Source organism: Tursiops truncatus, chromosome 16, assembly GCF_011762595.2.
Source record: "Tursiops truncatus isolate mTurTru1 chromosome 16, mTurTru1.mat.Y, whole genome shotgun sequence".
NCBI lineage: Eukaryota > Metazoa > Chordata > Mammalia > Artiodactyla > Delphinidae > Tursiops > Tursiops truncatus.
Genome location: NC_047049.1, coordinates 59,780,109 through 59,805,502, shown reverse-complemented (window position 1 = coordinate 59,805,502; position 25,394 = coordinate 59,780,109). Strand labels below are relative to the sequence as shown.

Genomic DNA, 25,394 nt, shown 5'->3' with positions numbered 1-25,394 from the left:
CACCCCAACAGAGACGGCTTTGTTAGCGGACCCGGCCCGAGGAGAGTTACTGCCTCAGGGTTGTGAGGGCCTCCTCAGCCTCTCCTCCCTCCCCTTCTCCCCGCTCTTCTGCCCTCCCCAGAAAGGCGCCAGCCGCTCGCCCTGCCCCCCACCCAGCAGCCCAACGACTAAAGCGCTGAGCTCAGCATCTCCCCAGCCTGGCGGCTTTCCTCTCGGACGGTGGGAGGAGTCTTCTTCCTCCCCGGAGTGGGCGGGGTCAATGCTAGCCCCGCCCTCCTCCCCTGTCTCACTTTCCCTTCTTCCCCCCCCACCTCGTCCCCAAGACGCACGTTCTCCAAGTCACGTCCCCGCTCGTCCCAACACACACCAGGGGGTCCGTGGAGACAGACCCCCACCTCCCCAGTCAGCTGCTCAGCATCTGTCACCTCCCCTGCCCGGCTCCCCTGAAGGCGTACCTCGGCCGAGGGTGGGGGGCGGGAGGGGAGAGGAAAGGGAGCAGGGGGTCTTCCCTTCCCCCATCCCGGCTGGCCCCACTGCAGACCAGCCACAGCGAGGAAGTCAATTCAGCTCTTGTGTGCTCCTCTTCCCAGAGCAGAAGCTAGAAATCTAGATTTTTTTGTGTTTCTCTGCGTGTGATTTTTAAATACAAAAAGATTCAGCCGTAGCTTCTGGATTCCTACGCCAAAGTCTGTCCTTTGTGGGTTACAAACGTTACAGCTGGGGGCGGGGAGAGGCTCCTCTTTTGGCTCACCACTTCCCACATGGGCCCTCCTGAGCTCTCAGGGAGGATACCTGGAGGGAGGATGTGACAGAATCAGTGTCACTTCTGGGCTTGCGGTTGTCTAGCTGAAGGGGACCCCATGGCGACAGTGAGCTTTGCCATTGAGTCAGCACTGCTGGGCCCTGCTGAATTCTGCATGGGGAGGAAGAGCCTCATCAGATAAGATAAAGAGCCTAACCAGCAGAGAAAGTTTTCTGTCAATAGCTCCATATCGACTCCAGGTGTTCACTCCACCTGTCCTACACCACCGCTCCCCAACGTGTACTGCCCTCCTCCCCAGCCATACAGTCCCTTTGGCTCTCAACTAAGTGTCAGGGGCTTGGAATCAAGGAAATCAGCCTAGATCTAGAGTCACGGCTCCAGCCTGCTGACTGGCTATGTGACCTTAGGCAAGTCCCTGCACCTATCCGAACCTGTTTTCTTACCTGTACAATGGCACTGATGAGGCCTGTCTCATCTACGCTATGCAAATGCAAGCCTGGATTCAGGCTGTCCCCACTGTAGCAGCTTCTGATGATCCTTGTCCTCCCTCCACCCCCGCCCCACCCCCACCTTGATGAACAAAGCTCATCCTGACCCTGCCTGCCCCGCTTTGATATATGGCAATTGGAAACCCTCAAAAAGCGAGAACACTGAAAGGGCTGGAACTGGGACGTCTGTTTCTACCTTCTCTGGCAGGCCTCCTCCAGATGGTCCACCACCCTATGGGCCGCCCTCCACCCCGGGAGTTTTAGAAAAGGAGCTCCATAGAACTGAAATCTTTTTTTCTTTGTTATGATCTTTGTGGAGTTGAATAGGCCCTTGAGATTCTCTAGTTCTGGGTTTTCAAAACTGGGGTATGAAAATCCCAACAGTGTCTGAAGCCACAGGATAAACGCAGTGTATCTTTTTTGTTAAAAAGGGTTTTTGGGGGGGCAGGGAAGATTAAGTAATTGAAGTATTGTCATTTTAAAGTTTGCTACCGAAATTACAAATTCCCATACATGGATAAAATATAAAATAGAATGCAAGATTGCATTATTTGTAATAAAAATAATAAAATAAAATAATAATTTGTAATGAAAATACTGGATTTCAAAGACACATTACGCTTCCTAGGCGCTGCTTCAGGCCACAGCTCGGAATCCTGTTCATCTTTAGCAGCCAAATAGCCAAATAGCCTGAACTCAGGTCAGCTGACTCCTGTCCCCTCACAGGGCCTGGGCTTGCCTCGGAAAGCCAGTTAGCCTAGGCTTTGGGTACTAACCGGAGAGGGGTGTTACCTCAGCCTCCCTCCACTTCACTGTTTTCTTCCCTCATAAGAGTTCAGAAGCTAGGATGGAAGAGGGATTCTGAGAAGCTGGCCAAAAGCTGACCCCGCAGATGGGATTCCTTCCTGAGAGGCAGTCCGGTGTGTTAGTGAGAAAAGAGAGACAGTGCCCTGGAATCTGGATCCCTAGGACAACTCTGGCTGCGGGGGGAGCAGTGGAGGTCTGGCAGGCCGTCGTGCCTTTCACCACTGCAGGGGTAACCTGAGCTCCGGCAGGATACTCAGGCTACCCTCCTAGCTCCACCTCTGTCATGGTGGTTTAACAAGCCAGCCCTTGGTGGGGTTCCTTCTGCCCTTTGCCCTGTCCCCAGAGGAAATGACTTCTTGTGAAACCTAGGAGCCCATTAGAACTGGCTGGCTGTGAGCGCACCATTACCACATGTGGGCCTAGTCTCCACAGCTGTGTGCCATCTCACCTGCCCCGAACCCACCCCCAACCCACAGAGAGGCTGGGAAGCCAAGCCAGCGTTCCTTCCAAGGCCTACCTTTCTTCCTGACAGGTCAGTCTGCAGACGTCCCCACTAAAGATAAGCATGAGGACCGCCCAGAGAGCTTTGTACAAAAGGGACCCATCCAGACCTACCAAATCAGAATGGGGATTGGCGAGGTGGGTGTCAAGCTCCACAGGAGATTCTAATTACCAATCAGGCTAGAAAGCCGCTAGTTGATGGTAGGATTCCAGGACACTCACTCTGGGCCTCAATTTGCTTTTCTGTAGAATGGCATTATATTCATTCCTTCGGGTGTAAGTAGATAATATAATTCAAAAGCTTCTTTGAAAGGCTGCACAATACAATGTATTGTTAGTATATCCATTTCAAAAAGTAGCTTCACTTGCAAAAAGATTCCCCTCTGAATTTTTAACTCTCCCTCCAATATCACAGTCAAAATCCTGCTAAAGCCCTCAGCCGTCAACAGCTTTTCACAGCCTTCCTAGTAAACCAGGTGCACTTATAATCTTGCTATTCTGACCAAGTTGTTGTTTTTCAAGTAAAAAAGCCACAGGAGTCCTGGGAACACTTTTGCTGGCTTCATTGTCCCCACGTGCCACCACCACTCCACCCTCTCCCCACCACCCGGGCGCCTCCTGCCACCTCCACTCCCCTCAATGACATGTTTCCAAAGGGCTGTGGAGGCAACCCAAGCAGAGCCGCGCAGGCGTGCTGGCTGGCCTTCAGGGGTTCCCATCCTGAATTCTGGGGTTCCCAGAAACACACCCCCACCCCAAGATCTGGTTTAACTCCCCACACCCAACTGGGGCAACTTGCCAGACTGAGGTCCTGGGAACCGGTGCACAGGACAGAAACCGCCAGAACAGGGAGGGGCAGGTGGCCTGGAGTGTGTGCTCACTGACTTGAAATTGCAGGCTGCTGTGAGTCCTACGGGAAGAGAGCAGAGCCTGAGAAGGGGCAGAGCTTCTGCACAGGCATGGCTCTGGCCACAGAGACTGGGACATGGGGCATGGTTACCAACTTCAGAAGCCTGAGTCACTGGGGACATGACACTAGCCCACTCCTGCTGGGAGTTCAGCCATCTCCCCATCAGGGTCGTCTTGATACAGATTCCATGTTGCACACTGTGTCTATGTTAGGAGTGCTTTCCCCAGAAGACACATGTAAATGCAGACTCGAATGGTAATGGTGCTATCTGGAGTTGTGCAAAGGGGCAACCCTACTCCCACCAACAAGGGAATATAAACTTCAAAAGTATTTTGAATCCAAAAAAAAAAAGTATTTTGAGGAGAGTGACCGCTTGGTGAGTTCAGGGTCTCCTTTGGGATGATAAAGACGTTTTGGAATAGATAGAGGTGGTGGTTGTACAACACTGTGGATGTACTAAATGCCACTGACTTGTTCACTTTAAAAAGTTTAATTTTACATGTGAATTTCATCTCAATAAAAAAAATTTTGAGTATTTTAAGGCACTTGAAGGGAAAGTACTAATTGCTTTAAAAGATTTCCCACAAGTCAGCCCTCTGCACAATGAACCTCTATCCCCAACTTCCTGGGGTTGCCGACTATACCCAAACTGGAAGAATTAGGTTGCCTTAGAAGCCCACTTCCTGACCTGAGCTGAGGAAGAAGGGAAATATTCAGATACATCCAACACTCTTAGCACTTGTGAGAAAGGGGGTAGAAAGGTAGCATGGAGTTCTTCTGAAGGCTCACCCCAAAGGCCACCCAGATCCTGAGAATCCAGGTGTAGGTCTGCAGTTCTGGGAAAATCCACCTTCTTGCTTTATCCATTCATTCATTTATTCATCCAAGGAATATTCACTGAGACTCTACTATGTGCTAGCCACTGGAAGTTAAGAAGAGTAGAACTGGACTTCCCTGCTGGTGCAGTGGTTAAGAATCCGCCTGCCAATGCAGGGGACATGGGTTCGAGCCCTGGTCCAGGAAGATCCCACATGCCGCGGAGCAACTAAGCCAGTGCGCCACAACTACTGAGCCTGCACTCTAGAGCCTGTGAGCCACAACTACTGAGCCCACGTGCCCCCGTGCCACAACTAATGAAGCCCGTGCGCCTAGAGCCCGTGCTCCGCAACAAGAGAAGCCACTGCAATGAGAAAAGCGTACCACAAAGAGTAGCCCCCTGCTCACCACAACTAGAGAAAGCCTGCGTGCAGCAACAAAGACCCAATGCAGCCAAAAATAAATAAATTTAAAAAAAAAGAAGAGTAGAACTCACCCTCAGGAAGCTCATGGTCCGGTGAGAAGACTAAAGGGGAAACAGTTATTAACAGAGATGTTCATGGGGTGTGAGGATGACCTGAGGGGGGGCACCTAAGGCATGGTGTATTGGGTTGGGCACTGGGGAAGGCTTCCTGCAGGAAGGGATGCCACAGCTGGGTCTCCAGGGCTGCTGGCAGGAGCATGTCCAGGCAAGCCTGACCTGCAGCCAGCCTAAGCCTGAGGGGGAGAGAAGCAAATGCAGGGTTCATAGGATCTTTGAAGGATTTGAAGAGGCCTGGCTCAGAGGCTAGGAGATGGAGCTGCCCGCTCCTTGCAAGTACCACTTTTGGGACCCCCCCCCCATCCCATCTTCAATGCAGAGAGAGGTGTGTGAGATGGTAACCGTGTCTTTCCAGCCCCAGCCATGTGGAAGGGATCCTGCCCTTCACCTCACAGGATGAACCAAGACCCTCCACCCTAGCTCCTCGGAGGGGCTAACAGTTAGGAAACTCCCCTTCTAGATCCAAAGGTTCTCCTGACAGACAATGGTATGGGGCTTTGCCCCCCTCCTTCATAGGGGTGAAGAGTTTCAGTCGGGAAGCCACTTAGCCCTCCACCCTCATCCCCCTGCAGCCAGGCCTCCTAGCAGGTGGTTGTTTACCCTATAGCCCACTCTCTCCTCTGGGAAAAACCTCCAGGCTTAAGACTGCCTGTCCTTTTCTGAAAATGATGAGACAACAACATTAATGGATTTTTTTGAGAAGAAACAAAATTACCCAGTGGCCATGAACATAGCCCTTCCCCATTATAAAAAGCTGTTTTATTAACAGAATGAGACAGTGAATGAAAAAAGCTGCTTAGCACGCTTCTTCCGTGATGGCTACTTATTGAATGAATGAATGATTCCTAGTAAACTGACCTTTCCAAAATGGCACTGGATTCTTTTGCTTCTGAAACCTCTATTTAAAAACCTCTATTTTTCTTAGATTAGTGTTCCACATTTTTCTGAATTTTTTTTTCATGCGGGGTCGGCGGAGAGAGAGAGAAGAAAAACACCCTAAGTCTATATCCTGCTGTCTCAGATGTCCCCAGCCCAGTCAGCCTGGGAGGAGAGAATGGTCTTGATGGATTAATTCCCTGATCTTCAGTCCGGACAGAAAGACACACCCATACAGGTCACCCCAACTCTTTCCTTCCCACCTCAGTAAAGGGTGATTTCAAGAGGATGTCATCTACCCTCAGTCCTCCAAGCACTTCACCTAATTGCCAAGACCTGGTGTCTTTAAGGTTCCCAGCAAGTGACTAGAGCTTGGAGGATAGGAAGAAAGGGCCAGTGTTCAGGCCTTGAAAGCCCCAGCAGCTAACAGACTATTCTATTCTGCAGCAGTCTTTAAGATATCTCCCAATCTGAGTCGTCTAATTTATTTTTTATCCATAAATTTGTCTGCAGAGATGGTTCTCCCATCTGGAAATAGGGGATGGGGTGCAGGGCTTGATTCTGGTCGTTCACAGTTCTAAGTCTTGGTTTGCCCAGAAGGCCCACGGGCCAGCCTCTTTCTTTTTTTTAATGGGAGGGGGTGTGGATGGCAGCGGCCGGACTCTTCCGGCGGCAAGTGTCTTCTGTCACGCGCAAGTCTGCCCCGAGGAGACGCCCGCCAGTCTGATCTGGTTAGGCTCTGGCCCTCCCGGGGACGGGAGCGGCTGATGTAAGTTTGGTTCTCTCTTCCATCAGGATCCTGTGACCCAGATTGATATATCTTTAAATAAATAAAGGTCGAATCCGTCCGATCGCCTTCCCACCTTCAGCAATCTCTGTCAGTCTTCGAGCACCGCCGTCGGGTCACATTTTCTGTGGCCCCTCCTGAATGACGAAACAGGGGATAGCGATTTCACTCCGGGGCTTTTCCGGAGATCTAGGTCTTCGGTCCTGATGCAACTCTCCGGCTCTTTTACACAAAGCGTTTTGGCGAAGAGGGGCGCTAGGACCCGGCGGACGCCCGGGGCCTCTCGGCCGCAGCGGGCGGGGTAGGCACAGCCGCACCTCTGTCCGTCCTTAGGGCCGGCGGGTGGGTCAGTGTGTCCCTCTGATATGGCTCCCAGCTCCAGAACCAAGCGCTAGGAACCGGGGCCCATCAATAGTCTTTTAACCACGTTTCCCAAAGCCCCTCCTTGGAGGCAGCTGGAGGCTGGGAGCGGACCCCACCCCCCCAATTAATCCATCCCCTGGGGCTGTAGAGTAACAAGCGGGCGGGCAGGTGGGGCCGCCAGGAAGAGGGAGCACGGTGCCCGGAGCTGCCCAGTCTTTGGACCCCACCCCCATAACCCGACCCTTCGTAAGGAAGGGTTAGCGTGGGGTACGTGCGCGAGGGCCGGTGGATTAACGTCTGCTCCCCGCGCCGCCGTCCCACTGGCATCCACTTGTGCGCCCAATTGTGCCCAGAGCTCGCAGGCTCTCAGATGCTGGGGGCAACCGTCTTCCCTGCTTGTTGCCCCCCTCAAGTTCCCCTGCCTCTTCCCCCGCGCGGCCGCGGCCTACCCCCTCCCCCAGCAATACGACCCTATAATAAACAAGTCTTTCCTAGATCCTCCCCTGCCGCGACCGCCCTCGGGGACCTTGGCAGCTGCAGCCGTCGCGGATCCCTTTCCAGAAAGGGGGCGTGGCCGAGGCTCGCGGGTTTGGCCGGGTGCTTTCTGGGGCCCAAGGGGGGCGGGGCCAGGCGGCTGTCACCGGGCAGGAGAGAACGTTGCGAACGTGCGCCCAGAGCCCATTGGTCGAGGTGGGCCACACTCCCGGGTCTGGATTGGGCCGCGGCGCGGAAGGGGTGTGGCCTCTCCCCACTAGTCCTTATAGGTCTCTCTGCGCTGGTACTAGGGACCGCGGCAGGCCGAGGGGGAGGTGCGGGTGGGGAGAAGGGACAGGTCCGGGCAGAGCTCGGGGGTTGGCACCAGTTCGCGCACGCACTTGTCCCAGTTCTAGCTGACCGCAGTAGCTGGTGAGTGTCCCTTCTCTGTGTGCTGGTCGCTGCGCGGAGAGGCCTCAGCCGTGGGGATCCTAGCGCTCTCAGTCTGGAGCAGCCCCCAGACTGACGCCGGGCCCGCGCCGCTCTTGTCTTACAGCGTCTTCTGCGCTCCAGTACCCTGAGCTCATCTGCAAACGTCCTGGCGTCCGTCCTCACCATGCCTAGCCTTTGGGATCGCTTCTCGTCGTCCTCTTCGTCCTCGTCCTTGTCCCGAACTCCCACCCCAGATCAGCCGCCACGCTCAGCCTGGGGGTCGGCGGCCCGAGAAGAGGCACTCGGCCGCTGCGCGAGCCTGGAGAGCTCGGACTGCGAGTCCCTGGACAGCAGCAACAGTGGCTTTGGGCCGGAGGAAGGTAAGCCGTGGGCGGGAGCCGGACGCGAATAGAGGGGCCGGGGAGGTGAGAAAGCACCGCGCTGGAAGGAGTCAAAGCCACTTTGGCTTCCTATCCCATCAGAATCCGGATTGTGGAAGGAGGCGGGCAGAGGAGGGGCATTGAAGTATAGGGTACGAGAGTGGGGCGGAAACTGAGGCACAGAGTGGGAAGGAGTGCTGCTTTCTTAGCGAAACAGCACCTCCCCGTTCAGAGCTGTTCTAACTGCCTCCCCTACGTGCTTTCCCTTGCAGACTCTTCTTACCTGGATGGGGTGTCCCTGCCCGACTTCGAGCTGCTCAGCGATCCCGAGGATGAGCACCTGTGTGCCAACCTGATGCAGCTGCTGCAGGAGAGCCTGGCCCAGGCACGGCTGGGCTCGCGGCGCCCTGCACGCCTGCTGATGCCCAGCCAGCTGGTGAGCCAGGTGGGCAAAGAACTACTGCGCCTGGCCTACAGCGAGCCGTGCGGGCTGCGGGGGGCGCTGCTAGACGTCTGCGTAGAGCAGGGCAAGAGCTGCCACAGCGTGGGTCAACTGGCTCTCGACCCCAGCCTTGTGCCCACCTTCCAGCTGACCCTCGTGCTGCGCCTGGACTCACGCCTCTGGCCCAAGATCCAGGGGTTGTTTAGCTCCGCCAACTCTCCCTTCGTCCCCGGCTTCAGCCAGTCCCTGACGCTGAGCACAGGCTTCCGAGTAATCAAAAAGAAGCTGTACAGCTCAGAGCAGCTGCTCATTGAGGAGTGTTGAACTTGGGTCTGGGGGGCCGATACTGACCCCATGACAGAGACAGTTGAACTTTTGGGGTGGACATTGGCAGGCAGAAGCTGAGGGACTGCTGCCTGTCGTTAGAAAACTGACAACAGCCACCTGTGGGGAGGAAGGTCAAGGTGAGGGGAACACGGTGTTTCCCTAGGAAGCTCACTGAGGTGTGGACAGGTGGCTCCCACTTGGGCTCACACGCTGCCCCTCAGTACTGTAGCATGAAACAAAGGCTTAGGGGCCAACCAGGCTTCTGGCTGGATGTGTATGTAGCATGTACCTTATTATTTTTATTGTTACTGACAGTTAAGACAACAGTGGTGTGACAGAGCCATGAGAGCAGCTGGGCTGCACTGGCATCTGCAAGGGATGTGTGCTCACGGTAGCCGGCTCTGGTGGGGGGCGGGGGTCATCGAGGTGGTTTGTGTGTATCATGGTCTGAAGGGACCAAATGTTTGTTCTTTGTTGTTTTTGTATCTTTTTTTTTTTTTTGATTGGAGCTTCACTACTGACCTGTTCTAGGCAGCTATCTTACAGACGCATGAATGTAAGAGGAGAAAGGGGTGGGTGTTGGGATCACTTGGGGATCTTTGACACTTGAAGAAAAAATACACCTGGGAGCTGCGTGTGGCCCATCCCCGGATGTGTAGTGAAGGGTTGAACTGTGAGGGGATGGGGCTGATTGGGGTGGGGGCTGGAACCCCTCCCCCAGAGGAGTACCATCTGGGTCTTCCATCTAGAACTGTTTACATGAAGATACTCGCTGTTCATGAATACACTTGATGTTCAAGTATTAAGACCTATGCAATATTTTTTACTTTTCTAATAAAAAAAAATCATGTTTGTTAAAACGGTTGCCTCTCATCAGTGCCATGAAATAAAAGGGAGGGGGATGGGTGCTGGAAAAGGTGGGTTTCATCACACTCTGGTGCAGCTGTGTGTTTCTCTGTCCCTTTCTGGGGCTGCCTGCCAGCTTGGTCATGGAGGTATGTAGACTGAGTGCCATCTGTGTCAAAAACGCAGGCTCCCTTGGCTCTGCTGGCTGAGGCTACCAAGGGAAAGCACTGGAAAGCCCTGGAAGATAGGGAGTGAGTCAGACCTCTCAGAGCCACAGTCTCAGTAGAAAGAGCTCACCTGGCTGCCCTGGGTTAGAAGGGCCTGGTACAAAGGACTCCTGAGCCCAAGGTCCTTCCAGGCACTTAAAGGACGGCAAGAGGCTTTTTTCCTTGTGAAAAAAGGCACAGTTCTATTTGTTCTGCAGTGAAAATCACACATTTTATCTCTGGATATGAAAAGGCTAGGGAGCAGGAGCATTAAGAAACGGAGTTTGAAAAAGACTTAACTTGGTTCAAGCCTCTGACTAGACACAAAACCTAGGGCTTGGAGAGGGGCATGACCTCCAGGCAGGAGCAAAACATACAACATATGTAGGAGGTGTGGTGAGGGCTTCAAGAGCCCGGAGACTACAGGCCTGTCTTCATGAATGTTCTCGGTGACCTGGACTCATCGCACTCTCTGGGCCCCAATTTCATTATCGGTGAAATTGGGATGGGGCCAGATGAAGGCCAAGGCCCTTCCCACTCCTCCCTCCCAGTGACTCTCGGCCAGTCCTCCCACACCAGCCTCTGGAGAGTTGTTATCTCCCTTGTTTCTCTTCCTGGTCTCAGACAGGCCTTGTTTGCCCAACTGTAAAACAGTAGTTCTTCTACTTGATTGTATACTCAAATCTCTTGGGGCCTGAATTAAACACATATCTCCCTGCCTTGGAGGAGATTCTGACCACATGTGTCCGGGGCAGGGCCCCAGGAATCTGCATTTTCATCCAGGATCCTGACACAGGGTCTTGAACTTTGGGATGGTTTAGAAGACTCGCATCTCTTTGGTAGAGATGACTTGTTCCCCAAAATGAATGAACTGTTTAGAACTAGATTTGAAAATGGTGGTAACAAGGAAGAGGGTGCCCAGAGTAGTTTTAAGAGCCCTTACTTCTTAGCACATCCTCCTAATAGCTACCCTGGGAGGGGTGGGTAGGGCGGGGGTTAGTGAAGTTTTACAGATTAGTCAACAGAGGCCCAAGCCCTTGAATGATGGTCTTCTTCTGACCATGGCTGACCTTGCCCGCTCTCAGCCCCTCAGGGTGGAGGTGAGGGTGAAGCAGGCTCAGCACTTGGGGGGTACCTGGAGGCAGTTTCCCAGGAATTGAGATCAGGGCCAATGCTCATGGCTGTGCTTCCCTGACCCCCAAAGAGGAAAACAAAAAGCCGTGTCTGGCTCCAGAACAGAGAGTCTCATTGGTGTTTGGAGGCAAGAGCTAGATGGGGAGGTAAGCATTAACCCTCTCCTAGACCGGGAAGCAGCAGGCACCCTCAGCTCCTTCTCTTAATAATTTTTCTTTGTCTTTAATTTTTGTCAATTTGATTCCTATGTGTCTGGGTGTGTTTCCCCTTGGGTTTATCCTGCCTGGGACTCTCTGTGCTTTCTGGACTTGGGTGGCTATTTCCTTTCCCATGTTAGGGAAGTTTTTGACTATAATGTCTTCAAACATTTTCTCAGGTCCTTTCTCTCTCTCTCCTCCTTCTGGGACCCCTATAATGCGAATGTTGGTGCATTTAATGTTGTCCCAGAGGTCTCTTAGGCTGTCTTCATTTCTTTTCATTCTTTTTTCTTTATTCTGTCCCACGGCAGTGAATTCCACCATTCTGTCTTCCAGGTCACTTATCCGTTCTTCTGCCTCAGTTATTCTGCTATTGATTCCTTCTAGTCTATTTTTCATTTCAGTTATTGTACTGTTCATCTCTGTTTGTTCTTTAATTCTTCTAGGTCTTTGTTAAACATTTCTTGCATCTTCTCGATCCTCCATTCTTTTTCCGAGGTCCTGGATCATCTTCACTATCATTATTCTGAATTCTTTTTCTGGAAGGTTGCCTATCTCCACTTCATTTAGTTGTTTTTCTGGTGTTTTATCTTGTTCCTTCAACTGGGGCATTGTCCTCTGCCTTTTCATTTTGTCTATTTTTCTGTGATTGTGGTTTTCGTTCCATGGGCTGCAGAACTGTAGTTTTTCTTGCTTCTGCTCCTAAGTTCCTTCTCTTGGATGGTCAGATCGAGGCTGGAGGAAAACTTGGGCTCCCACGAAGTCTCAGCTAAGATGCCCTTTTCTGAGGCCAGACTGCCTTTCCTCATTCTCACAGGGCTTGAAAATACCCCCAAATAGGACAGAAAGACCTAGAAAATCCCCCCAAATAGGACAGAAAGAGCCCCAGGTTAGGGCTCTTAGGTCTCCTAAGATGTGGCAGGGAGCTTTGTCCTAGGTATTGGGCTTTTGAAGAGAAGATGGAACAGGCTCCCTTGTTGCTAAGACTGAAAGTTAATAAAGCATATGAGACTTCCACATAAAATCCAATTTTGGAAAATGCTTTCAGAAATCGTTCTATTTAGCCTATAAAATTTGTATTGATTCCCTCCCTTTGTATAGGATTCCCTCCCTCCCTTAGTTCTATTTCCCACCCCAACAGAATACTACTGGAGAACCTACCATAGCTCCCTATTATCAGATTCCACTGCCTGCCTTTGAAGACCTTTGGTATCAGGCCCTATTCACCCTACCCAGGCTGACAGCCTCTACCACTCTCTACCACTCCCCTGGCCTGCCCCCTCCTCTAGCCCCAGACTCTGCTTTTTCCAGTACCCTCCACCAGGGATGTGATCCCCCTCTTTTGCCTGAAAACCCTTCCCTTCCTTTAAGGCCCAGAGCAAGTTCCAGCCCTTTTATGACTCCCCTCTCCCTCGCCCAGCCTCATCCTTCACAATTGCAGTGTAGAAAATTCAGCAGTTTTCCAATCTCATTGTATGCACTTGTTTGGTATCCCACTCCTGGGTTCCCTTCAAGCCTGGCTGTCGGACTGCTTGATCATCTCCCTCTCCCTGGGCTCAGACAACACAAGATTCCCCCACCAGCCTCAGACTCTAGGCTAAGGAGAGAGGAGGGCAGGGTACAAACACTTCATTGTTTTACTCTGCCTGCCACCTAGTTTAGAGGAATATAGAGGTCCTAGAACGGAAGTGGTATCTTAATGCGTAAGACCACCATGCAGTAGAGTTAGTGAAATCTGGATTCAAATCCCGGCTCAGACATTTCTTAGCCGATGACCTTGAGCAAGTCACCTTCAGTTTCTCTTCTGTAAAATGGGGATAATAGTGAGGAAATGATGTATTCAAAATATAAAGGTATAACTGGAGTTCACCACTGGCAGAGGAAGCCAGTGGCTGGGCAAGAGATGGGGGGCCTGGGCTGCAGTGGAACAGGCACCCTGTGATAGGGACCACCTTTGACTGCCTCACCTCTGGTCCGCCTTTTCTCTAACATTCAAAAGTCATCATCTTGACAACAGTCACGTCAATATGTAACCTTAATAAATTCTGGTAAAAAACATCACTGTGAGCTAACGTGCTCAGACTGCTTCACTTCTAAGTGGTATTTTTCTAAGCCCAGTGTATATTAAGCACCCTAGATAAGGTTCCTTTAATTCTACCTCATGTTTCAGAAGGAAATTTGAAGGCTCAGAGTGGCTCAGTGAGCAGGGCTGCAGGGCTAAGATGGGAAGTGTGGTCTCCTACCTCCTGGGCCTTTCACTCAATCCACTGAGCTCTCCTGGTTCCTCAGTTAAGGTGTCCTGGTCAGCCTCACCCTGCTTTCACTGCTGGAGGTGGCCAGTGCTGCTGGGGCAGCCCAGTGGAAGGCTGCAAAAACATGAGGAACAGAAACCAGTCCTAAGTAATAGATTATTACAAGACTCTGTAATTATCCTGAAAAGGGGGCTCTTTATGAAGGAATCACAAATTAGAAAACAGTCCATTAAACCCAGACACGTCCACGCATGGGCCCAGCTGGGGAGTCTCCATCTCAGTCCTAACAATGGGCAGCTGCATGGAAACATCTGTGGCCATGTGGTACTGATGGCTCTGAGGGCAGACACTGATAGACTGTCACTTGATTACTGCATTCATTCATTCAACCTATATATAATTAAATGGGTCCATGGAGCTGCTAGAGAAAGCCAAAGTAAGTGGGAACCCATAAGAAGCTGATATCAAAATCAAAATTCTCTCTCTTTCTCTTTCACACATGCTCCCACATAATCACACACATACATTTACAAGCAAAACTGTGGGGCATAAGAAAAAAGAGAAAATGGGCACACATTCAATTTTCCCTATCCCTAACTTCCCAGGGAAAAAAAAATCTAACAGTATAGAAGGATTTTTAAAATTTTATTTTATTTAGTTTTGGCTGCATCGGGTCTTAGTTGCAGCACGCAGGATCTTCGTTGAGGCATGTGGGATCTTTCGTTGTGGTGTGTGGGCTCCTCTCTAGTTGTGATGTGCAGGTTTTCTCTTCTCTAGTTGTGGCACACAGGCTCCAGGGCACCTGGGTTCTGTAGTTGTGGTGCGTGGGTTCCAGAGTGCGTGGGCTCTGTAGTTTGCGGCTGGCGGGCTCTAGTTGAGGTGCACAAGCTCAGTAGTTGTGGCACGTGGGCTTAGTTGCCCGGCGGCACGTGGGATCTTAGTTCCTCGAACCTATGTCCTCTGCATTCGAAGGCGGATTCTTTACCACTGGACCACCAGGGAAGTCCCAATACAGAAGGATTAAAAGTATATAAGATAAAACTAATTAAACTGTATACTTCAAATGGTGAATTTTATTGAATGTAAATTATATGTTAATACCAGAATTTTTTTAAAGTATATATATACAAAAATTTAAGTGGATCACAGTCCTAAATGGAAGAACTAAACTATAGAAACTCTTAGAAGAAAATATAGGAGTAAATATTCATGATCTTGGATTAGGCAATGATTTCTTAGATATGACACCAAAAATACAAGTTTAAAAGAAGATCAACAAGTTGGACTTTATAAAATTTTAAAGCATTTGTACTCCAAAGGACATAATCAAGAAAGTAAGAAGACAGCTCACAGACTGGGAGAAAATATTTTGCAAATCATATACAAGATAAGTGATTTTCACCTAGCATACATAAAGAACTCTTGCAACTTAATTAAAAAATGAGCAAAAGATTTGAATAGACATTTCTTCGAAGAAGATATACAGGGACTTCCCTGGTGGCAGAGTGGTTAAGAATCTGCCTGCCAATGCAGGGGACAGGGGTTCGATCCCTGGTCTGGGAAGATCCCACATGCCTCTGAACAACTAAGCCTGTGAGCCACAACTACTGAGCCCACACACACAACTATTGAAGCCCACGCACCCTACAGCCCATGCTCTGCAACAAGAGAAGCCACCGCAATGAGAAGCCCATGCACCGCAAGGAAGAGTAGCCCCGGCTCACCACAACTAGAGAAAGCCCACTCGCAGTGATGAAGATCCAATGCAGCAAAAACAAAAAAACAAAAAAACACAAAAAAAAAACTTGTGAAAACAAATTTTTTTTAAAGATATACGAACGCCCTATAAGCATTTATGAAAAGATGTTTAACATTACTGGTCAGTAGGGAAATGTAAATCAGCGCTACAGTGGGATACCATTTCATACTACCAGAGTGGCTATAATCAAAGAGGTGGATAAGAACAAGTATTGGCAAGGATGTGGAAAAACTGGCACCCTCATACATTGCTGGAGGGATTGTAAAATGGTAGAGCCATTTTGGAAAATGGTTTGGTAGTTCCTCATAATGTTAAACATGCAGTTACCATATGACCCAGCAATTCCACTTCTCAGTATATACCCAAGAGAAATGAAAACATATGTCCACACAAAAACTTATATATGAATTTTCATAGCAGCATTATTTATAATATCGAAGTGGAAACAACCCAAATGTCCATCAACAGATGAATGGATAAACAAAACATGATATACCTATATAACAGAATATTATTTGTCAATAAAAAGAAATGAAGTAATAATGCATGCTACCACATTTGATGGGCCTCAAAAATGTTATGCTAATTGAAAGAAGCAAATCACAAAAGACCACATATTGTATGATTCCATGGATATGAAATGTCCAGAATAAGCAAATCATAGAAATAGAAAGATTAGTTGCTTAGGCCTGGGGGACTGGGAGGAGTTGGGGGTGAATGCTAATAGGTATAGAGTTTCTTTTTGGGGTGATGATAATATTCTAAATTAGTATATTCACAGAACTCTGTGAATATACTAAAAACCATTAATATAATAACTGTTATATAATTAGTAATATAATAATTAATATAATAAAATTAATATAATTTAATAGGTGAAATTTATGGTATGTAAATTATATCAATAAAACTGTTTTTTAAGTACATGTTTTTCAAATCCATAGAATTGAACACCTAATAAAAGGGCACATTTTACTGTATGCAAATTATACCTCAATTAAAAAAATTTTAACACACATGAAAAAGTACATAAAATGAGCTCTAGAAGTTTTAAAACATAAATTATAGCTCCATAATTAGGGTCCCATTTAGTGTAAATACAGTAAATTTTTCACTAAGTAAAGGAAAGCAAAGAGAAGCCATGAGCCTTTTGGTTCAAATTTTATTTATTGTCTGTCTCTGCTAACAGAATGTCAGCCTACATTTTCTGTGTGCCTAGAACAGTGCCTGGCTCATAGAAAATTCTCAATGCACATGTATGGAAGAAAAGAAGGACAGAAAGGATCATGACATCTCAAATCCACCATCTCCTGGAGAGGCCCATTGGAGCCACTTCCAAACACTTTTTTTTTAAATTGTGATAAAATACACATAACATAAAATTTACCATCTTAACCATTTTTAAGTGTACAGTTCAGTAGTGTTAAATATATTCACATTGCTGTGAAACCAAGCTCCAGAACGTTTTCATCTTGCAAAATGGAAATTTTATACCCATTAAATAACAATATCCCATCCCCCCACCACCACCCAGCCCCTGGCAATCACCATTCCACTTTGTGTCTCTATGAATTTGATGTCTCTAGATACAACACATAAGTGGAATCATACAGTATTTGTCTTACTGTGCCTGGCTTACTTCACTCAATACAAGGTCTTCAAGATTCAATTATATTGTAGCAAATGTCAGAATTTCCTTCCTTTTTAAAGCTGAATAACATTCCACCGTATGGATATACCACATTTTGCTTTACCTTTCATCCATCAACGGACATTTGGGTTGCTTCCATCTTTTGGCTATTGTGAATGATGCTGCTATGAACATGGGTGTACAAATCTCTTTGAGACCCTGCTTTCACTTTTTTGGGGTATATACTCAGAAGTGGAATTGCTGGATCATATGATAATTCTAGTTCTAACTTTTTGAGGAACCACTATACTGTTTTCTATACAATTTGCACCAGTTTAAATTCCCACCAACAGTGCACAATACTTCTAAGCACTTTTATGCCTCTCCACATCTCAGCCCAGGTCCAAATTACCGCAACAGTTAAGCCCACCGCACCCACGCCTACAGGTAGTAAGGTGTAAAGAGCCAAATGAGGGCGATGGATCTGCAGTATCCTATATGTTCTAGGAATTTGGAGACAGAGTGAGGACAGGTTCCCAGAGGAGGACGGATGAGAGTTCAGCCCTGAGCATGTGAAGGCAGCTTTTCTCATTCTCTCACCTAGGCCTCCCCCCAGCCCACATTCCCATTCCCTCGGAGGGGAGGGGAGGGGGTAATCTGAGGGCTGGTGACAGAATAGTAGAGCTGATTTGGGCTGGCACATCTCAGAGGACAGGAGAGGGGCTTGGGTTCCCAGGAGAGAAGGGCTGAGGACTGGAGAACCTGCCCCAGTGGCCCCTAACCAATTCTCATCCTCCAAAAATTTTGACTTTTGCTATCACTGACTGAGCAAATATATTACAAACCTGTGACTTCAGTAACAATGTTAAGTGAATACATATTTTACTCACCAAAATTGCATCTACGGACATTTAAAAAGCAGCAGGACAAATGTGAGCCAGATGTGCTGTGGACACAGTGTACAGACGACACTGGGCAATCCTCCTTGGAACCTGCCAGCCCCCGGTGATAACTTCAAACCCTCTTTTAAGTCCCCCCAGAAGTTGGCAGCTGGAAGAATGGGAACTGCACACTCCACCAAGGGGCTAGAGGAAGGGCAGACCTAGGGCTTATATTTATCTCTACATCTTTAACTCACTTCACATATCACCATTCCTATGAAGGAGGTACTGTTATTATTATTCCCATTTTACAGATGAGGAAACCAAGGAACATGGAGCAATGGAATGAGCTTCAACGGGAGAGGAGAGACCCGCAGTCTAGCATGATTTTGCCATTGACCTTGTTCCTTTATCTTTGAACTGAGGGGGTGGGACTGGATGACATCAAGAGCGATTCTTTACAGCAGAGCTCAGCTGCCAGCTGCTGCCTCTCCCCAGCCCCACCCTGTCACTGTTCCCTGGGTTCAAGCCTGGGGTGGGTTGGGGGTGGGGGCAGGAGGAAGAACAGAGGCCGCCCTGCAGGGCACTGGGCAAATGCTTGACTGCTTTCTGGGGCAAGTCCAAGTCTGGAAGGAGAACGTTAAGAAGAAATTTCCATGGCCCTTTCCTCAGCCAGGGATTTTCCACTCTGCCCAGGCAGACATGCCTCTCCCAGGACCTGGCAATCCACAGGTGTTAATGAACGGCTGGGCTGAGTGCTAGGAAGAGTGTAAGACCTGATTCTGGTTCCAGCCCTAGGAAAAGGGGCAAGTCTGTGGGGAAGGCATGACTGCCCCAGAAAGATGAAGAGGCAAGATGGGAACTGGGATGTTGTAAAACAAAGTGTTCAGTCTTAGAAGAATCCCAGAGAGAGACCAGTGGGGACAGGAACCATCAGGGGAAACTTCCTAGAAGAGGGGACCTGAGCTGGAGGGCCAGAGGAGGGAGGAGGTTTTCCGGGGCAGACAGGAGAGAGGAGAGCAGATGAGATGGGGAATTACGTTGGACCAGCTTTACAAAGGTTGCCATGAACACAGGGATAGTGCAGTGGCCAGGAGAGAGTTGGATGAGAGAAGTGGAAAGTTTGGTGAAGCAGATGGTGCAATACAGGAGACAGATTGCAGTCACAGGGGCTTCGCAGTGGCCTTTGCACTAGCTGTTCCCTCTGCCGGAAACACCCTTCCCTCACAGCGTCACGTGGTGGTTCCACGTCGGTCATGCTCCACAGGGGAACCTTCCCTCGCCACTCCTGCTACAGCAGCCTCTAGCAACATCTCCGTGCTTCATTTTCTCCCGAGCACTCACTACCTGCACATTCCCTGTTTCTTTCAGCGGCCACCTCCCTCCTGGAGGATGGGAGTTCCACAAGGGCAGAGGCTGTGATCTGGCTTGTTCTTCATCGACTCCTCAGAGCCAGGCACATAGCAGCCCTCCATAAATATTGTTGAGTTTAATTGAACTGCAACTGGGTGCTATGATAAAAGGAAGCCTATAATAATATTGTCGTTTTTTTCCTGAGCACTACTATATGCCAGGCACTGTGCTAAGCGCTTTACAAACATTATCTCATTTATTCCTCTGAACAATTCTGTGAGGGAGGTACTACTATTATCTCTCTCTTAAAGGTGAGGAAATTGAGGTCCAGAGAGACTGGTTACGTTGCTCAAGGATACACAGAACCAAAATTTGAACCCACACGTTTACCCTCTCGACTAGCACTATCTGATAGAAATAAGAGCCACATAAGTAATTGAAAATGTTTCTAAACATTTTCTACGTTACAAAATAATTAGGCAAAGGTAATTTTAATAATAGTTTAAACATTTAATAATATTTAAAAATTTAATCTGATATATTAAAATACTATCATTTCAACACATAATCAATATAAAAATATTAATGAGATATTTTTACATTTTATTTTACTAAGTCTTCAAGATCTGGTGGCTAGTTTACATGTAAAACCCTTGCTAAATTTTTCTCAGAAAACGATCTGTATTTAGAGTTCCTAAAATCTGCAGTTGAAAAAGTAGATCCTCACATTCAAGTTGTTCCAAACATACTTGTGTTTTCTAAGCACTGCATGGAGTATCACTTTTTAAGCTTAAATGTAAACTGGTTAAAATTAAATAACATGATAACTCAGTTCCTTGGCTGCACTAGTCACATTTCAAGTGCCCAACAGCCACTCATGACTAGTGGCCACTGTGGGCTGTGCAGCCTCATCTGGTGTGAAGGCAGGTTGGGTGCGAGAGGCCCGGGGGAGGGATTTGGAGCAGACTGGGGAGCGGCTGTGGAAGGGAAAGGGTGGAGAGCTGAGGTGGCAGACCTGGGCCCACCTAAAAATGAGGCGGGATGACCAGTCACGAATCCCACCAAGTAGCACATGTCTGGCCCACTCACAAGAGGATCCCCTCCCATGGGCGCTATGTGGGTCTGGGCTTCTGCCCACCAAGAAAGCGATGGCCCTAAGACCCCTGGGTGGAGCAAACGGTGGCTCCTCTCAAAGCTTCTATCCCTTCCAGCACCACTATTGAAGGGGTCCTAGTGGGGGTGCCTGGATCTGGGCAGGCTCAAGCTGGGGATGGAATGATCTCCCTCTGCCCTCCCAGACCTGTGGGCAGCTGGAGGGCGTGGCCAGGAGTGGGGCCCTGGCTAAACAACTCTGGAGTCAAGTACACCTGAGTTCCAAAACCCAGCTCAGCCAATTCTTTGCAGTGTGACCTCAGACAAGTCAAGTCCCCTCTCTGAGCTCTGGCTTCCACATCTAGAAAATGAAGACCAATAATGAAATGCTTGAGACTCTGATGATACCTACAGACTGCCCAGCTCATAGTAAGTGGTCAATTAACAACAGCTAGTCTTCCTAGATAATGTCCTTTTCCTGTTAAAAACAAGAAAGTAGACTGGAGAATGTTCGCGATCACTGGAAAGGAAACAGTCCAAAGTGAGCTGTAGACGGAGTGAGTTAATCTGGGTGTGTGAGGTCTCCCTCTTCAGGGCTCCCGCACTTCCCCTCTGTGACACAGACCGGGTGAACTGCTGGGAGCGGGGAGGGGGATATGCCACTCCCACAGGTCCTGGGTGCTGAAGCATGACGTAAGAATGGCCAAGAGCCACCTTCCAGAAATGGGGAGGGTGAGTCAAACTGAATCAGGTGAGGTCACCCTGGGTCCCTGCAGTTACTCAGAGTGACCCTGGTACATGTCTGGCAGGAGTGATGGGTGAACTGGGCTCCAGGAAAGCAGGTGGGGCAGGAAACCACCCAAGACAAGGAAACTGAAGGATGGAAACTCCTGGCAGGCAGAGCATGGCCTGAGAGGCAGCAGGCAGAGGCCGAAAGTGGCCTTGGTATGGGTATTTCTGAGGGTGAGGCAGCTCCAACTCCCTCTCCCAGTCAGCACCCCACTTGAGCCAGGAATACTGGTCCTGGAGCCCAGCCTTCCCCAGTTCAACTCTCCAGCCCCCAAACCTTTGCTCTGCTGGGTCCTCCCAAGTGCGGGAGCTGAGACAGCCCTGAGCCGACCTCTGTGGTCTCTCTTGGCTCTTCACTTTGTCCTGCCAACATTTTCAACATTTCCTCCCTTGTCTGTCCCCCGCTACTGGGACTGGTGCCCCTGGAGGTAGGACAAGTGTGTCTTGCTCACTGCTATATGTCCCAGGCACAGCTCAGACCCCACTGAGTGCTTAGGAGATACTTGCTGGGGCAATAGACTCAAGACCTTGGTGGGTTCTCATCGCATTTCTAACGCTCGTTATGTGGCTGGGGGTCAGCCTCTCCGAGCCCTGTCTCCACATCTGTAAAGTAGGAAACATAATCCCCACGAAGAGCCTGGGAGAACCAGGTCAGAAAGTGGGGAGGATGAAGCATCCAGCCAGCTCTAGGAAGTTTCTGATGGGTCACACTTCAGACACAGCTGTGAGCAAGTCACCCTACAGAAGAGGAAACTGAGGCACAAGGAAGCCACGCTAAAAGCCTGCCCTCCCTGCCCCACCCGCACCCCCACCCCCAGCCCTGGTTTCTCCCTCTGGGATCTCTGGTTAGATCACTCTCATTCAATTTCCCTGGGAGTTTCAATCCAGAGGTCCTGAAGCGTGCCATCCTGTCCCTGCTTTGGGAGATGGCCTTTCCCCATCATCTTCCTGTATGGGATGGGGCCTGGCTCCTGGCGGTAGGGAGGGTGCCAGAGACAGCACACATGGCTGCCTCTGGTGCTGGGTGCTGGGGTCACAAAGCCTGGGCTCTGTGTGTGCGTGTTCATCACTCCAAAAATATTCACTGGATCCTCACTACACCCCAAGACGGAGGCAATTCAGCCTAATGGTGAGATGCTGGGACCCTTCCTAAGTTTCAGTCTCCTACCTGAAAAAGAGGGCTCTGAGCATGACGCACATCCAGTACTCAGCACAGGGCCCAGCTCATCATTAACACTTAAGATATAGCAAGTGTTTTTGTTTGTTTGTTTTTTAGACTGTCAGCCCTGTGACGGCACGAGGGACACTTGTTTTGGCCATTCTTACCCACAGCCTCTACCTTTAGTAGATGCCCAGGTAGGTGAATGAATGAGTGGAAGGAAGGAGAGAAGGAAGCGATGGAGGGAGGAGGAGGGGGAGAAGAGAGGAAGGAGCAGCTCCGTTCTGGGCTCTCCCAGTTTCCGTGCCCACTGCACCCTCCCTCTCCCACCCAGGAGCTGCCTCAAGGCTCCTATCACTGTGTGCTGCTGCATGTGGTCTAGGGAGGAGAGTTGAGCTGAGATGGGAGTGCTGGGTCTAAACCCTGTTGCCAGCTGACTGAACTTAGCCTCCTCAGTGTTCTCCTCTGTAAAATGAGGATGATCGTACCAACTACCTCACTGAATTGTAGGAAGGTCCAAAAGATGTCTGTGAATACACTGAATACGTTTGTACACTGAAGAGTGTTAGGGATTAACCTGGTGGAGTGATAGGCAGTGTGGGCTCTGGAACCAGACTTCCTACATTCAAATTCCTGCTCCACTGATTGCAAACCTTGGGCAAGATGCTTAACCTCTCTGGGCCTCAGTTTCCTTATCTGTAAAACAAGGAAAATTACGGTACTCACTTCAGAGTTGTGAGATTTAAATGAGATAATGTATGAGAAGCTCTTAGATCAGTGGAGAGCGCATGGCAGGCACTCAATAAATGGTGGCCATGATAACAAAGCCTGCTCTCAGGAAGGATTCTGTGAATTATTTCTCACTAAAGTGTGAATGAGTAACAAGACTATGCCCCCTCTCTCAGAGGAATTTGAATCTTAACAGGAATTAAAGGAGTGAAATCCCATCTAATGATAGAATTTTTAAAAGTAAAGGAGGGGGCTTCCCTGGTGGCGCAGTGGTTAAGAATCCGCCTGCCAATGCAGGGGACACGGGTTCGAGCCCTGGTCTGGGAAGATCCCACATGCTGCGGAGCAACTAAGCCCGTGCGCCACAACTACTGAGCCTGCGCTCCAGAGCCTGTGAGCCACAACTCCTGAAGTCCGGGTGCCTAGAGCCCGTGCTCTGCAACAAGAGAAGCCACTGCAGTGAGAAGCCCACACACCGCAACGAAGAGTAGCCCCCGCTCACCGCAACTAGAGAAAGCCCGCGCGTAGCAACAAAGACCCAACACAGCCAAAAATAAATAAATAAAATAAATACATTAAAAAAAAAAAGTAAAGGAGGAATATAGTGGGTAGACAAGGGCCTTCCTAGGGTCCCTCACAAGCACGGTTGCTGCCTGCTGCACAAATACTGCCAGGTCCCAGAGGAGGACCACACACAGGGGAAGGGAGAACACAGTCTCAGTCCCCAAGGAACCTCCCCTCTGCTTGGAGAAACAGGAAGCAACTAGACCCCAGGACAGTGCATAACTTCAGCTAAATATGGAGTGCCTTTGGCAGCATGGTGGGCAACAGCCCAGGCCCAGCTATCAGAAAGGCTCCAGGAACCCTCTCGGGAACAACAGGAGCCAGGGCCAGAGGTGGGGATGGGCACCAGATGCGATGAGGACTGACCTGGGACCAGTGAGGAAGGGGCGGGGAGCCTCATCTTCCACATCTATGTTTTCTCTACTAGGACCTTAGTACCAGGCTGGCACCTGTAGTAGAAGGGCCATGCGTTCTGGAGTCAGACTGCCAGGGCTCAGTCCAGGCTCTACCTCTTTTCAACTGTGTGACATTTTGACCTCAGCGTGGAGGACACAGGTAGAGTTAGAAGCTGGCATCCATCTCCCATCTCTTCCGGTTCTTCTTTGGAGAAACATTCCTCCCGTCTTCCTTTTCAGCTCATTGGAACAGGTGAGGCTGCAGTCATGGGGCCTGTGACCAGACTCACCAATCAGCAATAAATCTTCCTGGGCAGGGCCTTTTATGTGTGGTCATGTGACCACCAACTGTCTAATTAGAGTAAATCCTGGGACCTGTGTCACAATTGCTAAGAAGAGACCCTTTTCTACTGACCTGGAATTTGGGATGTTATGAACCTGGAGCCCCCGAAGACCACTCATGGCAGAGTGGAAGGATTCAGTGTTTATGACGTTTTTGAGCCTCCTTCAGTTTCCCACAGCCAGTAAATTCTCTTCTTGGCATAAACCCGTTTGAGTCAGGCTTTCTGTCATTTGCATCAGAAAGAGTCTGAAATTTCCATGGTGAACTTTCTTAACCTCTCTATAAATTTCATTTTCCTCATCTACAAAAAGGGGATGATGGTAATAGCATTTCTCAGGAGAAAGGAAGGGTTGTTCTAGGATGATTAAAAGAATTGGTCAGGGTCCAACACTTCACATAGAGCCTGACATATGTTAGACATTCAAAAAGCATCAACTTTTAGGTGCTCTGTAAGTGTTTGTTAATGAATCTGGCCCCAGGAGGTGAACTGCAAGGGCATCTGGGAAAAAGCCTCTTCCTGTAACTCTGAGGGGTCCCAGGAATCTCTGGGGGTGGTGGTGGTGTGGGGGGCACTCTGCAGGGAGGACTGCCTTGTCCATGCAGATCACAGGTACCACCAAGAAAGACTCTAGTGGGGGTCATGATTAATTTTGCTAGCCCTCACGATCTAATCAAGCCCATTTTACAGGTGAAGGATGTGAGGCTCAGAGATCATGTCCAATCCAATGCTAAATCCAGCGCCCCTCTACTGGCTCAGTCCCTCCCTTGGAGCACGTCAGTGTGGTCCCATGGTGGGGCGAGGTCTCAATCCCAGCTAGGCTAAATTAAGTGGGTCCGTTGTTGTTAAATGAGGGCTTCCATTAGCAATTCTAGACAGTTTTGAAAGGGCAAAAAGGAGTTATAAACACTCTCTCCCTTCCTCCCTGAGGGCGGCTCTATCTTTAACCCGCAGTCTCCTGCACAGGGAACTTTCTGGAGAAGGCTCCAGGCGGTTTACCCCCAGAGAGAGCCTGACGGCAGTTTTGCTAGAGGAAACCACGCAAGCCTCAAGGCTTGGCACTACCCTTCCTTCCGGACAGGCCAGGATGCCTGGAGGTGGGGGTGGGAACGGCACCTCCTACTTCCCTCCCGATAACCGCCAACCCCCGCCGGATCTTT

At 49.5% G+C, this 25,394-nt stretch overlaps 3 protein-coding genes across 14 annotated transcripts in view; 1 reads left to right on the top strand and 2 right to left on the bottom strand.

The window, feature by feature from the left end:
* The window catches only part of ASCC1 (activating signal cointegrator 1 complex subunit 1), a 135,056-nt gene extending 127,578 nt beyond the window's left edge, over window positions 1-7,478 (bottom strand). For 3 of the 6 annotated variants that reach the window (XM_073793485.1, XM_073793487.1, XM_073793486.1), the window contains exon 1: window positions 3,359-4,363. The gene's annotated coding sequence lies outside the window, so the exon portion shown is untranslated. Of the gene's footprint in view, window positions 1-3,358; window positions 4,724-4,781; window positions 4,812-5,684 lie in introns of those variants that run through there. The other 3 variants (XM_073793488.1, XM_073793484.1, XM_073793490.1) reach the window with 3 other exon arrangements.
* A 154-nt stretch (window positions 7,479-7,632) lies between these two features.
* Window positions 7,633-9,767, top strand: DDIT4 (DNA damage inducible transcript 4). 2 transcript variants are annotated; one of them, XM_004321028.4, is made up of 3 exons: window positions 7,633-7,758; window positions 7,883-8,138; window positions 8,411-9,767. In XM_004321028.4, the coding sequence occupies exons 2-3, from the start codon at window positions 7,943-7,945 to the stop codon at window positions 8,902-8,904; spliced, it is 690 nt and encodes a 229-aa protein (XP_004321076.1). In that variant the 5' UTR covers window positions 7,633-7,758; window positions 7,883-7,942; the 3' UTR covers window positions 8,905-9,767. The 2 variants fall into 2 exon arrangements, with proteins under 2 accessions (XP_004321076.1, XP_019791681.1); XM_019936122.3 differs by lacking the exon at window positions 7,633-7,758 and having other exon boundaries at window positions 7,799-8,138.
* Window positions 9,385-25,394, bottom strand: part of LOC141276679 (uncharacterized) — a 43,785-nt gene continuing 27,775 nt past the window's right edge. For all 6 annotated transcript variants that reach the window (XM_073793499.1, XM_073793500.1, XM_073793505.1 and 3 more), the window contains 2 exons: window positions 13,534-13,656; window positions 9,385-9,990 (listed from right to left, as the gene is read on the bottom strand). The gene's annotated coding sequence lies outside the window, so the exon portion shown is untranslated. The remainder of the gene's footprint in view (window positions 9,991-13,533; window positions 13,657-25,394) is intronic.

Excerpts from the sequence above, each read along its gene's own strand:
- DDIT4 (XM_004321028.4), top strand. The coding sequence starts at position 7,943 with ATGCCTAGCCTTTGGGATCGCTTCTCGTCGTCCTCTTCGTCCTCGTCC. Across the intron at positions 8,139-8,410 it reads TGGCTTTGGGCCGGAGGAAG|ACTCTTCTTACCTGGATGGG; the intron begins GTAAGCCGTGGG and ends TTTCCCTTGCAG.